The sequence below is a fragment of the Salmo salar genome, chromosome ssa16 (genome assembly GCF_905237065.1).
Source record: "Salmo salar chromosome ssa16, Ssal_v3.1, whole genome shotgun sequence".
NCBI classification, from domain to species: domain Eukaryota; kingdom Metazoa; phylum Chordata; class Actinopteri; order Salmoniformes; family Salmonidae; genus Salmo; species Salmo salar.
Window position 1 is genome coordinate 56,472,547 of NC_059457.1, and position 17,230 is coordinate 56,489,776.

Sequence of the window (17,230 nt, forward strand, 5' to 3'; positions counted from 1 at the left end):
CACAACAAGACTTGAGCATATTTTGAGAACACTTGTTTAAAGTTTGTTTAGGCTACAGTCTGCTTTTTAACGGGTATCCTAACTTACTACGTCATTTTCCCCCACAATGTAATAAATGTTTTTAAAAATGACACTTTCTTCACGTGGAATAGCATGTTGAGCCAATAACTCACTGGAACAAGTACTATCACTGTGACTCAATGCCAAGTCTCAGGCTGCCTGCCACTCGACACCACCCGATACGAATCATGTATACAAGTAAACAGGCTTCTGAGCTGTCAACACAGGCTACAACCCACCTACGACTGTTGCTTTAGGATTTTACAATTCTCAAAAAAATATGTATTTTCGGTTATTCACTTTTCATATCAAATTCACAGATGAAGAGATTCAAAAAGGTACTACTTTCAGACACTTGACTACACTTCAAATCTACTTAAAAAAAAAACATTTTTAAATCAGACTTCTTGCATGGAAGCTTAGCAAACAAATACATTGTAATGCTGCAACGTTGTGCATGTTAACCATTGAAAATAGTATAACAACGACATGGTACCGTTCTGTCATGTTGCCTAAAGTCATCCATCCTTGGCTGCAGACAGATAACACGCAGGTACAAACTTGCGCTCGTAAACTAGGCTGTGGAAAGCTACAAAGTAAAAACCATATTTCCGTGAGGTGTGTGTGTGTGTGTGTGTGGGGGGGGGGGGAGAGAGGAGGGGGGTGTAACTGCGAAACAAGACGATCAATATCTGGTGCAACCAGATCCCGATGTTCGGTTTGATTATTTTCTCCAAGACTGTGTGGATATCTAAAATAATGTAGTATAAAATCCCTGACTGACCTACCTCCTGCACATCTGCCACAAGCACAAACACACTGTGCAAGTTACTTAGTTATGCGGATGGGAATCACGCTATAATAAACACTGAAATGATTTCTGTGCAACACCGTTGATATTAAATAGAAATACACTAAATCCAGCCAGGTCAGATCTAAACCAAGTTTTGCTTAGAATAAAGGCAGCAGCAGCAGCAGCATTTAGTTGAACAAGAAGTCGTTGTTGATTATTAGCAGCACACTAGTCAGGTCTAACAGAATAACCACGGGAATCTCATTTCTGTTTTGCGATCAGCACAGTACAGTAACAACACGCCTCCACTGTCAAACCGACAGAAGGCGAACCGAGAACCGTATAGTGAAGTGAAGACAGCGGAATATTATTACAGAAACAGATATGTCAAGAGCACTGTCACCTGGCTCTAAACAGTCCACCAAAAAGCACCTTGAAAAGCACCTAGGTTTTATATTACTAAACACACTCAGACACAGACAGCACCACACCATCACCTGCAACGAACACTACAACTTCGCGCCAAATCACATAGGGAGGAAAAATAATTTTTGAAAAATATCACCTGGTATTGCTTTCCTAGAAACTTCTTGCATCACCACTTCTAAGAAGCCCAGTTCTAAGAATCAGAGGAGCTCAATTCTCAGAATTTGAGCTGGTGGCGATACCACTTTCAGAGACCAGGGGAGAGTCGGGTTTTAATGCTCGCTGACAAATCCTCTTTCTGACATTTTGGTTTCCCTGCGTTTTATACAACATGACTCATGGAACAAGTTTATATCAAAAAGCAAACTGTTATTATTGTAGATTTGATAGTATTTGAGTATATTTGAATAGAAATGGAGTATGGTTGTTTGTATGCCCCCTACTTTTGGATTGTCCCAGAGCTAGACGGTCACATGGTAGAGTTGCCTACGTAGTCCCCTTCCTCTTAGTCCAGCCCCTACATTCACACAACTAATGTTCTATTCCATGTTATAACTGTCCGCTCGTCGCCTTTCCCCTTTATGAAACCCACAGACATTACCTACACACAACCCAACTGGACTGCTTATTCACACGGACACGCGTTGTACAGGCCTATTACTTCTGATAGTAGTTACATTTTATTTCTTTTTTTTCTTCTCCTGCAGAGAAAATTCATTTTTAACCTTCCCCCCCTCACCCATCCCCAGTCTCTACCTTCATTGCTCTGGACCGCTGGCAAATCATCACAAGGGTTTGTTTGGGATGAGATTATATTTGTGAACTAAAGCCATTTTGCTTGTAAACTCTCTTAATAATCAGTAGGATTCTCTATTGCTGTAGCCTTTGTGTTGCCAGGTTTATCTGACTAGATGTTTGTCACAGTGGGTAGTGTACAGTGTGAGAAAGGAAGCTGTAACGTTAACCTATTTGCTGTGAGAAATAGCTTGAATCTACTTAAAACTAGCCATTTGCGCACCATACAGAACATAATGCATTCTGTTGTGGGTGCAATAACTAGTCTATAATGTCATTTAATCAATAGAAAATAATTATTGTAATCGAACTTCTTCCTTTTGGTGATTTAAAAAAAAATATATATATATCCGTTTGACATAGGAAAAGCTTTGGAATGCTGACCGTTTTATAATCGGTTACATTTGTTTAGTAATGTAGGTTATTGCGGTCGTTTTCACCATAACCTCTATAGGCTAACAACGGGTTCATTGCTATGCAGTTTGTCCTATATAATCGCTGCCGTCCGCTGCTATGCAATGCATGAACTATTTACAGTCTCTCTCTCTCTCTCTGACATCCGTCAGCAGCCAATGTTGGGCAATATACCCCTCAGCAAACTTCCCAAATTCAATTACGTAATCTAACCAACAACAAAAAATGTTCAAATTACGAATGAAAAACCCTAGGCATAGTATTGGAATAACATTGGTATAAAGTATTATTTAATGTCACACAAAAGTAGTCTACATGCCCTTTACAACTCGTACTAACCTTCAAAATGAATAAAGACAAATAGTCTGCAATTAGGATAGTTTATACATTTAGTTGTTAATGAATAATACACAGACACTTCGCCTACCTGCGGAATATTAAACCTAAAGTCCATGGGGCCAACACAGCGCCGAACGTTTATCGACTACTTTTAACCTAATATTAGCCTGCTATTCTAACAGGACAAATATTTCATTGGCCCTTGTTCTTAGTCCAGATCAGAGAGAATCTAACCAGTTAGCATACTGTTTAATCAAGGTCGAGGCCGACCCTGAATTTCAAACCCCTTAACGCCATGAACACCAGCGCTCCTAAATAAGTGCAATGCAAGGCTATCTCAGAAGGGGACTTTTTGGGGGGGGGGCGGGGGGCAACTCTAATAGCCTACTCGTGGAATTGAAATAAGATTTTGATGTGGATCTAACACTGCAAATCATTTACGGTTGAAGTGAAGTGAAAGGCCCTAAGCTTTACAATGGATCGAGAATCATCATTGTATCAACTTGACATTAAGTCACCTGTTGTGTGATGAATTGTGGCCTACATGTCAAAACAGACAGTAGCCCGGCTTGCCCCAGTACAAATTAAATCAAGTGTGCAACGCGTAAATACATATTAAAATGAAATGCGTCTGGCTAAACGCCTATCGAAATAACATCGGTTTTTGTTGACAAGACGCGCAGCTTTCCAAAAATACAGGCTACTGCGTCATGGGTGCATAAAAGTAAAACTTGTGTGTCACCTTTATTGTTTTTAGTTCCCATTTGAATGATGAGTATGGGGTTATTGAAGTTAGGCCTAAAGAAAATACATATGGGTCCCATTTGCACAGAACATTATGCCTCATGGTATCACATCTAATAATCGGTTTTATAAAATCATCTCCCTTAATTAGGTCACTTTGTATTCATTTACAAATAGACATAACCTCGAAATAACAATGTATTTTATAAACTCCTTTTTACATTAGCCGTTGTCACAAAGTGCTATACAGTAAGTAACCCGGTGCTTTACAATAATAGCCTAAACCATAACTAACTTTACGCGGAGGACATTCATCGCGTTGCCATTTCCGTAATAAACTTGCAATGAGCTATTTCCTTGAGGATCTTTTCAGCCAGCCACTCCCACTCCTAGTTACCTGTCTGTCTGTCTGTCTGTCTGCCTGCCTGTCTGTCTGTCTGTCTGTCTGTCTGTCTGTCTGTCTGCCTGCCTGCCTGCCTGTCTGTCTGTCTGTCTGTCTGAACTTTGAGCAAATACGTGGGAGGTTTGTACGCTTGTAACCTTAACATGTTCACTCTTTTTGTGCAATTGATATAAACGTTTATTTTAAGAAAGTACTTTTAAAGTAATTAAAAGTAGCCTATAAGGTGTATGCCAATGTATGGAGGACAGTTTAAGGGTAATATTTATTTATGTAGGTTATTTAACCAATTATATATATATATATATATATATATATATATATATATATAAAAAAATCCTTTTTTATTTTGCTATACACCCTCTTAGAATTGGAAAATGTATGTTTGGAATGAAAACAAAAGAAATAAAAAAACCCAGAACTTTAATAAATGTGTTCTTTCTGATGTTTACTTTTAGTTCCAGCATGTGGCATATAGAGGTGTTAATACTGAGTGACAACTAAAAGAGATTCTTCTTCTTCAGCTTCACTTTTCCTTCTTGGTTTTTTTTTGTCTTAATGGTGTGTGAAGTGGACAACAAAACATCCTCTAAAGCAAACGTAGAGAGTTGCTGTACCAGCAGGCAACTGAAATTATGGAATGTGTTGCTGGTTTTTTTTTTAGGATGGGAGTGGAGCATGTATTGGCAGCGACATTCATTGGTTGTTTGGTACGCAGCCCGCAGCTCTGTGATCATACTCTATTATTTCAGTGACTCAAATGGCACCCTATTCACTATATAGTGCACCCTATTCACTATATAGTGCACCCTATTCACTATATAGTGCACCCTATTCACTATATAGTACACCTCGGCCCATTTGGCTAATAATTGGATTGTCAAGAAAGAAATTGGTCTGATTTCTGGTCACAGTCCATCCAAGACTGTGATGACGCTCTATTTCCCACATATCATCTATTTATTACTGTATTTCCTCTATTTATTACTGTATATCCTCTATTTATTACCGTATATCATCTATTTATTACTGTATTTCCTCTATTTATTACCGTATATCCTCTATTTATTAATGTAGTTCCTCTATTTATTACAGTATATCCTCTATTTATTACCGTATATCCTCTATTTATTACTGTATTTCCTCTATTTATTACAGTATATCCTCTATTTATTACAGTATATCCTCTATTTATTATGTATATCCTCTATTTATTACCGTATATCCTCTATTTATTACAGTATATCCTCTATTTATTACCGTATATCCTCTATTTATTACAGTATATCCTCTATTTATTACTGTATTTCCTCTATTTATTACAGTATATCCTCTATTTATTACCGTATATCCTCTATTTATTACTGTATTTCCTCTATTTATTACAGTATATCCTCTATTTATTACAGTATATCCTCTATTTATTACAGTATATCCTCTATTTATTACCGTATATCCTCTATTTATTACCGTATATCCTCTATTTATTACCGTATATCCTCTATTTATTACCGTATATCCTCTATTTATTACAGTATATCCTCTATTTATTACCGTATATCCTCTATTTATTACAGTATATCCTCTATTTATTACCGTATATCCTCTATTTATTACCGTATATCCACTATTTACTACAGTATTTCCTCTATTTATTACAGTATAGCCTAGTGATGATAATCTATTTACTACAGTATATCCTGCATTTACTACAGTATATCCTGTATTTACTACAGTATATCCTGTATATCCTGTATTTACTACAGTATATCCTGTATTTACTACAGTATATCTTGTATTTACTACAGTATATCCTGTATTTACTACAGTATATCCTGTATTTACTACAGTATATCCTGTATTTACTACAGTATATCCTCTATTTACTACAGTATATCTTGAATTTACTACAGTATATCCTGTATATCCTGTATTTACTACAGTATATCCTGTATTTACTACAGTATATCCTCTATTTATTACAATATTGCGTCTATTTACTACAGTATATCTTGAATTTACTACAGTATATCCTGTATATCCTGTATTTACTACAGTATATCCTGTATTTACTACAGTATATTTTGTATTTACTACAGTATATCCTGTATTTACTATAGTATATCTTGTATTTACTACAGTATATCCTGTATTTACTACAGTATATCCTAGTGATGATACTCTAAGTATCTATTTTTGGTCGCTATAGGAAGTGTTTTATTTACATATTGCTGAATGTAGTTTGGGGACCTGAGTTTTAATGAGGGTTATAGGAGGACTCTATTAGCCTGGGTACCAATCTGTTTGTGCTATCATGTCACTCCTTGCCTGTCCTTGTCATACCAAACATGATAGCACAAACCGGGCCTGGGACCAGGCTATGACTCTTTAGTCCACCTGGGTAGCTGTGTCTCTGATGGCTCCACATCATGGACTGTCCTGCTGCTGCCTCCTCTCTCATCCGGTTCACTCCCTGCCATAGGAGAAGCATCTGCTGGGCTGGGGAGACAAGGTGACATATGTAAACATCTGGAATCAGATTCATCTCGAAAACAAAGTGTATGTGGTGCACAGACCACCAAAGTGAGGATGAATGTTTGTTCTGAAAACTTGGACACCATTATTAGCTTTAGGTCAAGGGTCACGATCGAGCCAAACGCTTAACATTTAAAGGGATATGGTTGTACTTTTTTATTTTTTTATTTTTTAAATGACAAGAAAGACCAGAGGACCAGGAGGCCTATCACTCCCTTCTCATTTCAGAAAGGTCTTATACTCCAAAACACAATCTCATGAAATATATGATATATTTACAGAATGTCTATAATCTATTCTACAAATGTAGTGTTTGACACAGTTGTATAAATTTAAAAGTAACACAATGAAACTAAAACTAACATCGATATATCACTATGTATCATTCTACAGTAAGTCCCACACACCCAAAACAAGATAAAGACATTTTGATACTTTCTCTTTGTAACAAGCGGGCCCAAGAGGTAGATAAGAAAGTGAAGACAGGAAAAGAGTTGTTCTATAAATAGCGTGTTCTCTACTCCGCTCAGCCTCTCTCTCGCTCTCTGTATCGGTTCATTGTGTAGCGATAGAGTGGAGTTGATACAGGAGCCAGAGAGTTTATAACCTTTAGTAAACTACACACACACACAATCTGCCTACACAAATAGCGACTGTGACAAATCTTGTACCTACTGTTGTGTAAATGTTTTCAAATATATATTTTTTAAATACTAATTTTACAAACAAAAGCTTGAAGGTTGTATCTAAAGAACTCAATAACTTGTTGATAAAAATACTTTAGATTTATTTTGATATTAATTATAGGTTACCTAAACTTTATTTTGTAAACATTTACAGTCCAGGGGGGAAAAAAGTACCTTTTATTGTACCCCAATATTGAATGTAAAAGCCTGTTATATTAAATGACGTGCACTTCAACATAAACCACATGGAGAATTCAATAAATCACTTTTTTTTTTGTATATATATATATATATATATATATATATGAATAAAGGCTTGCTAAAGTGCCAAAATTCAGTATTTTAACATGTCCCTCCCTCAACCCTGTGTCACTCCCAGGAAGATTTTAACTTTCTTAATCCCATCATTTCTCAAAATTTCACTATCATTGTAAAGCCCTACTTATTTTGTTGCTTTGACAAAGTAATTTCTGAAGAATATTATTTATTTCACGTGATTAATTTACGTCTGTCCCTCATTTTAAGGTCAACCCCTGTTACTAGAACTGACCTCTAGTTTTAATATGGTGAAACTATTACTTTAAATACAAGCTTCTATTCCTCCTGTCACAAGGGGATTAATGGCTGATTTAAGAAGAAATCATCAACCCTGTTATCAACCCTGTCATCAGTCCTGTCATCCTTCATGTCATCCTTCCTGTTATCAACCCTGTTATCAACCCTGTTATCCTTCCTGTCATCAACCCTGTTATCAACCCTGTCGCCATACTGTCGTCAACCCTGTCGTCAACTCTGTCATCATCCTGTTATCAACCCTGTTGTCAACTCTGTCATCAACTCTGTCATCAACTCTGTCATCCTTCCTGTCATCAACCCTGTCGTCAACCCTGTCATCAACTCTGTCATCCTTCCTCATCCTTCCTGTCATCAACCCTGTTATCAACCCTGTCATCCTTCCTGTCATCCTTCCTGTCATCAACCCTGTCATCCTTCCTGTCATCAACCCTGTCATCCTTCCTGTCATCAACCCTGTCATCATCCTGTCATCAACCCTGTCATCATCCTGTCATCAACCCTGTCATCCTTCCTGTCATCAACCCTGTCATCATCCTGTCATCAACCCTGTCATCAACTCTGTCATCCTTCCTGTCATCCTTCCTGTCATCATCCTGTCATCAACCCTGTCATCAACCCTGTCATCAATCCTGTTATCAACCCTGTCATCCTTCCTGTCATCCTTCCTGTCATCCTTCCTGTCATCAACCCTGTCATCAACCCTGTCATCCTTCCTGTCATCAAACCTGTCATCAACCCTGTCATCCATCCTGTCATCAACTCTGTCATCCTTCCTCATCCTTCCTGTCATCAACTCTGTCATCCTTCCTGTCATCAACCCTGTCATCAACCCTGTCATCCTTCCTGTCATCCTTCCTGTCATCAACCCTGTCATCAACCCTGTCGTCAAACCTGTCATTCAACTCGTTACTTTATTTGGCACCTATTGTAGTTATGTTTTATTTAACCTCCAGATTGAAAACATGTTTTTTTGATCAAGTTGAAAATGTGCTCTTTACGACTGTGTTTAATTTATGTGAAAGATATATTTCTCAAAAGGCACTGAATCGATGGAATGACTCATTTGTGTTACTTGAAATATCTTGTGGATAGTCTACGTAAACATCGAGCATCTGACTAAATTAAGCAAAGATTTTAGTTCTGGGTTAACCAAGTTATATTACTGTTGACTAGATGAAGTTATGATTGGGCCTGTGGTGGGGAACGAGATGTGCTCTCTATCTGTACTTTCCAAAAGGCAACCTATTCCCTTTGTAGTGCACTACTCTAGACCAGAGCCCTATGATCAGTAGTGCACTACTTTAGACCAGAGCCAATGACCAGTAGTGCACTACTTTACACCAGCGCCAATGACCAGTAGTGCACTACTTTAGACCAGAGCCAATGACCAGTAGTGCACTACTTTAGACCAGAGCCCTATGACCAGTAGTGCACTACTTTAGACCAGAGCCAATGACCAGTAGTGCACTACTTTAGACCAGAGCCCTATGACCAGTAGTGCACTACTTTAGACCAGAGCCCTATGACCAGTAGTGCACTACTTTAGACCAGAGCCCTATGACCAGTAGTGCACTACTTTAGACCAGAGCCCTATGACCAGTAGGTATACTGTTTAGGGAATAGGTGGCCATTTGGAACACACTCTACATCGTGGACATCATCTCACATCCTGGCCAGGGTTTCAAAACTTTCAATTAGATTTAGAGAATGCGATCATGTGAACTTTATAATGAAAGATAATAATGACATCATGTTTATACCGTCATTAAGGATATCGACGACGACACGTTAACTTTTATAATGAATGATAATGATCATATCATGTTTATACCGTCATTCAAAGTCACCTGAGCTTTTGTTTGGGGAAGCAGTAAGTGAATCCAGTGATGGACTCTTGACTTTCATTCCATTGAAAGATATTCCTGTTTTTCTTAACCTTTATGTGACGTCACGTTTCCTGTTTTAAAAGACTTCTCCCTGAGGAGCTCTTCTCATCCATCCGGCCATCTATCCGGGCATGCCGCTGTGGTGTCCCACTAAAAAGCATCCCAGGTGTTCCCAATCTCTACCGGGAGAAAACCCAACCGCTACAAAATAATTACAACAATCAGCGATTCAGCACTGCCAAATAAAGACATTACTACGTCTCTGCTCCAAACAAAGAGCAGCGTCAACTTTTTTCCCAATCCACTGGGGGGATGTTTAAAGCGCCTCCCTCCAACACAGGGCTGATGCATTATAGAGAGAATACAAGAAAGAGACCCCCTGCTGGGTATAGCGATACAGCCATGGAGATAATTACTGCAAAACCTTGGCAAACTTTTACTCAACCAATTCTACACGAAAAATAAATGACCCACTTAGGTAAGACGGAGGAAGGTGATGGAGGGGCTACCTAATCAATACCTACTGCACCCTCCTAATCAATACCTACTGCACCCTCCTAATCAATACCTACTGCACCCTCCTAATCAATACCTGCTGCACCCTCCTAATCAATACCTACTGCACCCTCCTAATCAATACCTACTGCACCCTCCTAATCAATACCTACTGCACCCTCCTAATCAATACCTACTGCACCCTCCTAATCAATACCTACTGCACCCTCTACCTACTGCACCCTCCTAATCAATACCTACTGCACCCTCCTAATCAATACCTACTGCACCCTCCTAATCAATACCTGCTGCACCCTCCTAATCAATACCTACTGCACCCTCCTAATCAATACCTACTGCACCCTCCTAATCAATAGCTACTGCACCCTCCTAATCAATACCTTCTGCACCCTCCTAATCAATACCTACTGCACCCTCCTAATCAATACCTACTGCACCCTCCTAATCAATACCTACTGCACCCTCCTAATCAATACCTGCTGCACCCTCCTAATCAATACCTACTGCACCCTCCTAATCAATACCTAATGCACCCTCCTAATCAATACCTACTGCACCCTCCTAATCAATACCTACTGCACCCTCCTAATCAATACCTACTGCACCCTCCTAATCAATACCTACTGCACCCTCCTAATCAATACCTACTGCACCCTCCTAATCAATACCTACTGCACCCTCCTAATCAATACCTGCTGCACCCTCCTAATCAATACCTGCTGCACCCTCCTAATCAATACCTACTGCACCCTCCTAATCAATACCTACTGCACCCTCCTAATCAATACCTACTGCACCCTCCTAATCAATACCTACTGCACCCTCCTAATCAATACCTACTGCACCCTCCTAATCAATACCTACTGCACCCTCCTAATCAATACCTACTGCACCCTCCTAATCAATACCTGCTGCACCCTCCTAATCAATACCTACTGCACCCTCCTAATCAATACCTACTGCACCCTCCTAATCAATACCTGCTGCACCCTCCTAATCAATACCTGCTGCACCCTCCTAATCAATACCTGCTGCACCCTCCTAATCAATACCTACTGCAACCTCTTCTCCTAATCAATACCTACTGCACCCTCCTAATCAATACCTACTGCACCCTCCTAATCAATACCTGCTGCACCCTCCTAATCAATACCTACTGCACCCTCCTAATCAATACCTGCTGCACCCTCCTAATCAATACCTACTGCACCCTCCTAATCAATACCTGCTGCACCCTCCTAATCAATACCTACTGCAACCTCTTCTCCTAATCAATACCTACTGCACCCTCTTCCCTTAATCAATACCTACTGCACCCTCCTAATCAATACCTACTGCACCCTCCTAATCAATACCTACTGCACCCTCCTAATCAATACCTACTGCACCCTCCTAATCAATACCTGCTGCACCCTCCTAATCAATACCTACTGCACCCTCCTAATCAATACCTGCTGCACCCTCCTAATCAATACCTACTGCAACCTCTTCTCCTAATCACTACCTACTGCACCCTCCTAATCAATACCTACTGCACCCTCCTCTCCTAATCAATACCTACTGCACCCTCCTAATCACTACCTACTGCACCCTCCTAATCAATACCTACTGCACCCTCCTCTCCTAATCAATACCTACTGCACCCTCCTAATCAATACCTACTGCACCCTCCTAATCAAAACCTACTGCACCCTCCTCTCCTAATCAATACCTACTGCACCCTCCTAATCAATACCTACTGCACCCTCCTAATCAATACCTACTGCACCCTCCTAATCAATACCTTCTGCACCCTCCTAATCAATACCCACTGCACCCTCCTAATCAATACCTACTGCACCCTCTTCTCCTAATCAATACCTACTGCACCCTCTTCTCCTAATCACTACCTACTGCACCCTCCTAATCAATACCTACTGCACCCTCCTAATCAATACCTACTGCACCCTCTTCTCCTAATCACTACCTACTGCACCCTCCTAATCAATACCTACTGCACCCTCTTCTCCTAATCCATACCTACTGCACCCTCCTAATCAATACCTACTGCACCCTCCTAATCAATACCTGCTGCACCCTCTTCTCCTAATCAATACCTACTGCACCCTCCTCTCCTAATCAATACCTGCTGCACCCTCCTAATCAATACCTACTGCACCCTCCTAATCAATACCCACTGCACCCTCCTAATCAATAACGACTGCACCCTCTTCTCCTAATCACTACCTACTGCACCCTCCTAATCAATACCTACTGCACCCTCCTAATCAATACCTACTGCACCCTCCTAATCAATACCTACTGCACCCTCCTAATCAATACCTACTGCACCCTCCTAATCAATACCTACTGCACCCTCCTAATCAATACCTACTGCACCCTCCTAATCAATACCTACTGCACCCTCCTCTCCTAATCAATACCTACTGCACCCTCTTCTCCTAATCAATACCTACTGCACCCTCCTAATCAATACCCACTGCACCCTCCTCTCCTAATCAATACCCACTGCACCCTCCTAATCAATACCTACTGCACCCTCCTAATCAATACCTACTGCACCCTCCTAATCAATACCTACTGCACCCTCCTAATCAATACCCACTGCACCCTCCTCTCCTAATCAATACCTACTGCACCCTCATTTCTCTACTTTATTAACTGAGTAGTTGTGTGGGGGGACGGCAGGGGGTTTGGTGTGGGGGGACGGCAGGGGGTTTGGTGTGGGGGGACGGCAGGGGGCTTGGTGTGGGGGGACGGCAGGGGGTTTGGTGTGGGGGGGACGGCAGGGGGCTTGGTGTGGGGGGACGGCAGGGGGTTTGGTGTGGGGGGACGGCAGGGGGTTTGGTGTGGGGGGACGGCAGATGGTTTGGTGTGGGGGGGACGGCAGGGGGTTTGGTGTGGGGGGACGGCAGATGGTTTGGTGTGGGGAGACGGCAGGGGGTTTGGTGTGGGGGGACGGCAGGGGGTTTTGTGTGGGGGGACCGGCAGGGGGCTTGGTGTGGGGGGACGGCAGGGGTTTGGTGTGGGGGGACGGCAGGGGTTTGGTGTGGGGGGACGGCAGGGGGCTTGGTGTGGGGGGACGGCAGGGGGTTTGGTGTGGGGGGACGGCAGGGGTTTGGTGTGGGGGGACGGCAGGGGTTTGGTGTGGGGGGGACGGCAGGGGGTTTGGTGTGGGGGGACGGCAGGGGGCTTGGTGTGGGGGGACGGCAGGGGGTTTGGTGTGGGGGAACGGCAGGGGGTTTGGTGTGGGGGGACGGCAGGGGGTTTGGTGTGGGGGGACGGCAGGGGGTTTGGTGTGGGGGACAGAACTCATTGTAACCTTATGGTGTTGGTTCCCAACCTTTTTTGGTTACTGTACCATCAACTGAATTTGACTCTGTCTGGAGGACCCCTAAAGTGCCCCCTGTGGATAAGGCAGGTAACCCCAGGGTTCTTAGTACTTAGTACAGGTCGCACAACGTAATCCTCTGCTAGGAGAGAAGTGCTATTTCACTGATTGTCCTTCCACCTCCACAGGTATGTGTACTTTTCACTGATGCTCTTGGTTTAGAGCCACATAACCACAAAATGGATGCAAGCGGACATGTCCCAGCAATACTATCGGCCTATTCCTCACAAACCCCTCTCTCTCTGAGACATCCCAAAACAGCATGAAACTATTTCTGCTAGCTAAGAATGTTGTGATGGTGTATGATGAAAGGATAGCAGAGTGATGGTGTATGATGATAGGATAGCAGAGTGATGGTGTGAGATGATAGGATAGCAGAGTGATGGTGTGAGAGGATAGGATAGCAGAGTGATGGTGTGAGATGATAGGATAGCAGAGTGATGGTGTGAGATGATAGGATAGCAGAGTGATGGTGTGATAGGATAGCAAAGTGATGGTGTGAGATGATAGGATAGCAGAGTGATGGTGTGAGATGATCGGATAGCAGAGTGATGGAGAGAGATGATAGGATAGGAGAGTGATGGTGTATGATGATAGGATATCAGAGTGATGGTGTATGATGATAGGATAGCAGAGTGATGGTGTGAGATGATAGGATAGCAGAGTGATGGTGTGAGATGTTAGGATAGCAGAGTGATGGTGTGAGATGATAGGATAGCAGAGCGATGGTGTGAGATGATAGGATAGCAGAGTGATGGTGTGAGATGATAGGATAGCAGAGTGATGGTGTATGATGATAGGATAGCAGAGCGATGGTGTGAGATGATAGGATAGCAGAGTGATGGTGTGAGATGATAGGATAGCAGAGTCATGGTGTATGATGATAGGATAGCAGAGTGATGGTGTGAGATGATAGGATAGCAGAGTGATGGTGTGAGATGATAGGATAGCAGAGTGATGGTGTGAGATGATAGGATAGCAGAGTGATGGTGTGAGAGGATAGGATAGCAGAGTGATGGTGTGAGATGATAGGATAGCAGAGTGATGGTGTGAGATGTTAGGATAGCAGAGTGATGGTGTGAGATGATAGGATAGCAGAGTGATGGAGTGAGATGATAGGATAGCAGAGTGATGGAGTGAGATGATAGGATAGCTGTTATAGGATAGCAGAGGAGGTCATCTGAGAGCGGTGCCCACTGTAGACAGCCGGCGGCCCGGAGGTCGCCCTCACACACACTTTGCTTTCGTTTCACAGCACATTTCTGCCAACTTCAGTGTTCATTGTCAGCAAAGATGTGAGTGTGAAGAGTTTTTTGCCTCTGTCCTGTGAGGCTGGTATGATGCAACCAGACTGTAACACCACAGATCTGCTGCTAGCGACTACAGAGGGAGGTATCCCAAATGGTACCCTATTCGCTATTCACACCTTATTGGCTCTGGTTATTAAGTAGTGCACTGTATAGGGAATAAGGTGCCGTTTGGGACGACCCCAGAGGTCTTCTCAGTTCCTGCCTCACTTTAAAGTAAATACATGTTCTTTTTCTGTTGTTCAGGATGTTTCATTTTTAAATTTTTTAAAAATCTTTTGTCGTTTGTCGTTGTGTCCCTGATGGATTGTCATATGGACAGCCGTTCTTTAACTCAGTGTTAGCATTCAGTTCTTTAACTCAGTGTTAGCATTCAGTTCTTTAACTCAGTGTTAGCATTCAGTTCATTAACTCAGTGTTAGCATTCAGTTCTTTAACTCAGTGTTAGCATTCAGTTCTTTAACTCAGTGTTAGCATTCAGTTCTTTAACTCAGTGTTAGCATTCAGTTCTTTAACTCAGTGTTAGCATTCAGTTCTTTAACTCAGTGTTAGCATTCAGTTCTTTAACTCAGTGTTAGCATTCAGTTCTTTAACTCAGTGTTAGCATTCAGTTCTTTAACTCAGTGTTAGCATTCAGTTCATTAACTCAGTGTTAGCATTCAGTTCATTAACTCAGTGTTAGCATTCAGTTCTTTAACTCAGTGTTAGCATTCAGTTCTTTAACTCAGTGTTAGCATTCAGTTCTTTAACTCAGTGTTAGCATTCAGTTCTTTAACTCAGTGTTAGCATTCAGTTCTTTAACTCAGTGTTAGCATTCAGTTATTTAACTCAGTGTTAGCATTCAGTTCATTAACTCAGTGTTAGCATTCAGTTCTTTAACTCAGTGTTAGCATTCAGTTATTTTACTCAGTGTTAGCATTCAGTTCATTAACTCAGTGTTAGCATTCAGTTCTTTAACTCAGTGTTAGCATTCAGTTCTTTAACTCAGTGTTAGCATTCAGTTCTTTAACTCAGTGTTAGCATTCAGTTCTTTAACTCAGTGTTAGCATTCAGTTCATTAACTCAGTGTTAGCATTCAGTTCTTTAACTCAGTGTTAGCATTCAGTTCTTTAACTCAGTGTTAGCATTCAGTTCTTTAACTCAGTGTTAGCATTCAGTTCTTTAACTCAGTCTTAGCATTCAGTTCATTAACTCAGTGTTAGCATTCAGTTCATTAACTCAGTGTTAGCATTCAGTTCATTAACTCAGTGTTAGCATTCAGTTCTTTAACTCAGTGTTAGCATTCAGTTCTTTAACTCAGTGTTAGCATTCAGTTCTTTAACTCAGTCTTAGCATTCAGTTCATTAACTCAGTGTTAGCATTCAGTTCATTAACTCAGTGTTAGCTTTCAGTTCTTTAACTCAGTGTTAGTATTCAGTTCATTGTAGTTCACTGTGTGAAGTGTATGTGTGTGTGTGTGTGTGTGTGTGTGTGTGTGTGTGTGTGTGTGTGTGTGTGTGTGTGTGTGTGTGTGTGTGTGTGTGTGTGTGTGTGAGTAATGTACCTGCGTCTGTGTGTGTGAGTAATGTACGTGTGTGTGTGTGTGTGTGTGTGTGTGTATTCTGTATGTGTGTGTGTGTGTATTCTGTATGTGTGTGTGTGTGTATTCTGTATGTGTGTGTGTGTATTCTGTATGTGTGTGTGTGTGTGTATTCTGTATATGTGTGTGTGTGTGTGTATTCTGTATGTGTGTGTGTGTGTATTCTGTATGTGTGTGTGTGTATTCTGTATGTGTGTGTGTGTGTTTTGTGTGTGTGTGTGTATGTGTGTGTGTGTGTGTATTTTGTATGTGTGTGTGTTTCTGTGAACATGAAATTCTGTCGTGGTGGAAAGGAAAGGTGTGTGGGGGTCTAGACTGCATGTCTCTGAGTCATGGGTGGATGTCCCTGGCAGCGTCTCAAAATACACCCTATTCCCTATATAGTGCAGTCCTGGTCAAAAGTGTGGGGCGGCAGGTGGCCTAGTGGTTAAGAGCGTTGGGGCGGTAACCCAAAGATCAAATCAAATCAACGTTTATTTGTCACGTGCGCCGAATACAACATTTCACCTCACAGTGAAATGCTGAATACAACAGGTGTAGTAGACCTTACAGTGAAATGCTGAATACAACAGGTGTAGTAGACCTTACAGTGAAATGCTGAATACAACAGGTGTAGTAGACCTTACAGTGAAATGCTGAATACAACAGGTGTAGTAGACCTCACAGTGAAATGCTGAATACAACAGGTGTAGTAGACCTTACAGTGAAATGCTGAATACAACAGGTGTAGTAGACCTCACAGTGAAATGCTGAATACAACAGGTGTAGTAGACCTCACAGTGA

General features: G+C 41.4%; 1 protein-coding gene across 3 annotated transcripts in view; it reads right to left on the minus strand.

The window, feature by feature from the left end:
* The window catches only part of bcl6aa (BCL6A transcription repressor a), a 75,218-nt gene that overhangs the window by 20,570 nt on the left and 37,418 nt on the right, over positions 1–17,230 (minus strand). The window contains exon 3 of one of the 3 annotated variants that reach the window (XM_014149659.2): positions 6,369–6,470. In XM_014149659.2, the coding sequence (XP_014005134.1) occupies positions 6,369–6,470 (102 nt within the window). Of the gene's footprint in view, positions 1–556; positions 698–1,418; positions 1,489–6,368; positions 6,471–17,230 lie in introns of those variants that run through there. The other 2 variants (XM_014149661.2, XM_014149662.2) reach the window with 2 other exon arrangements.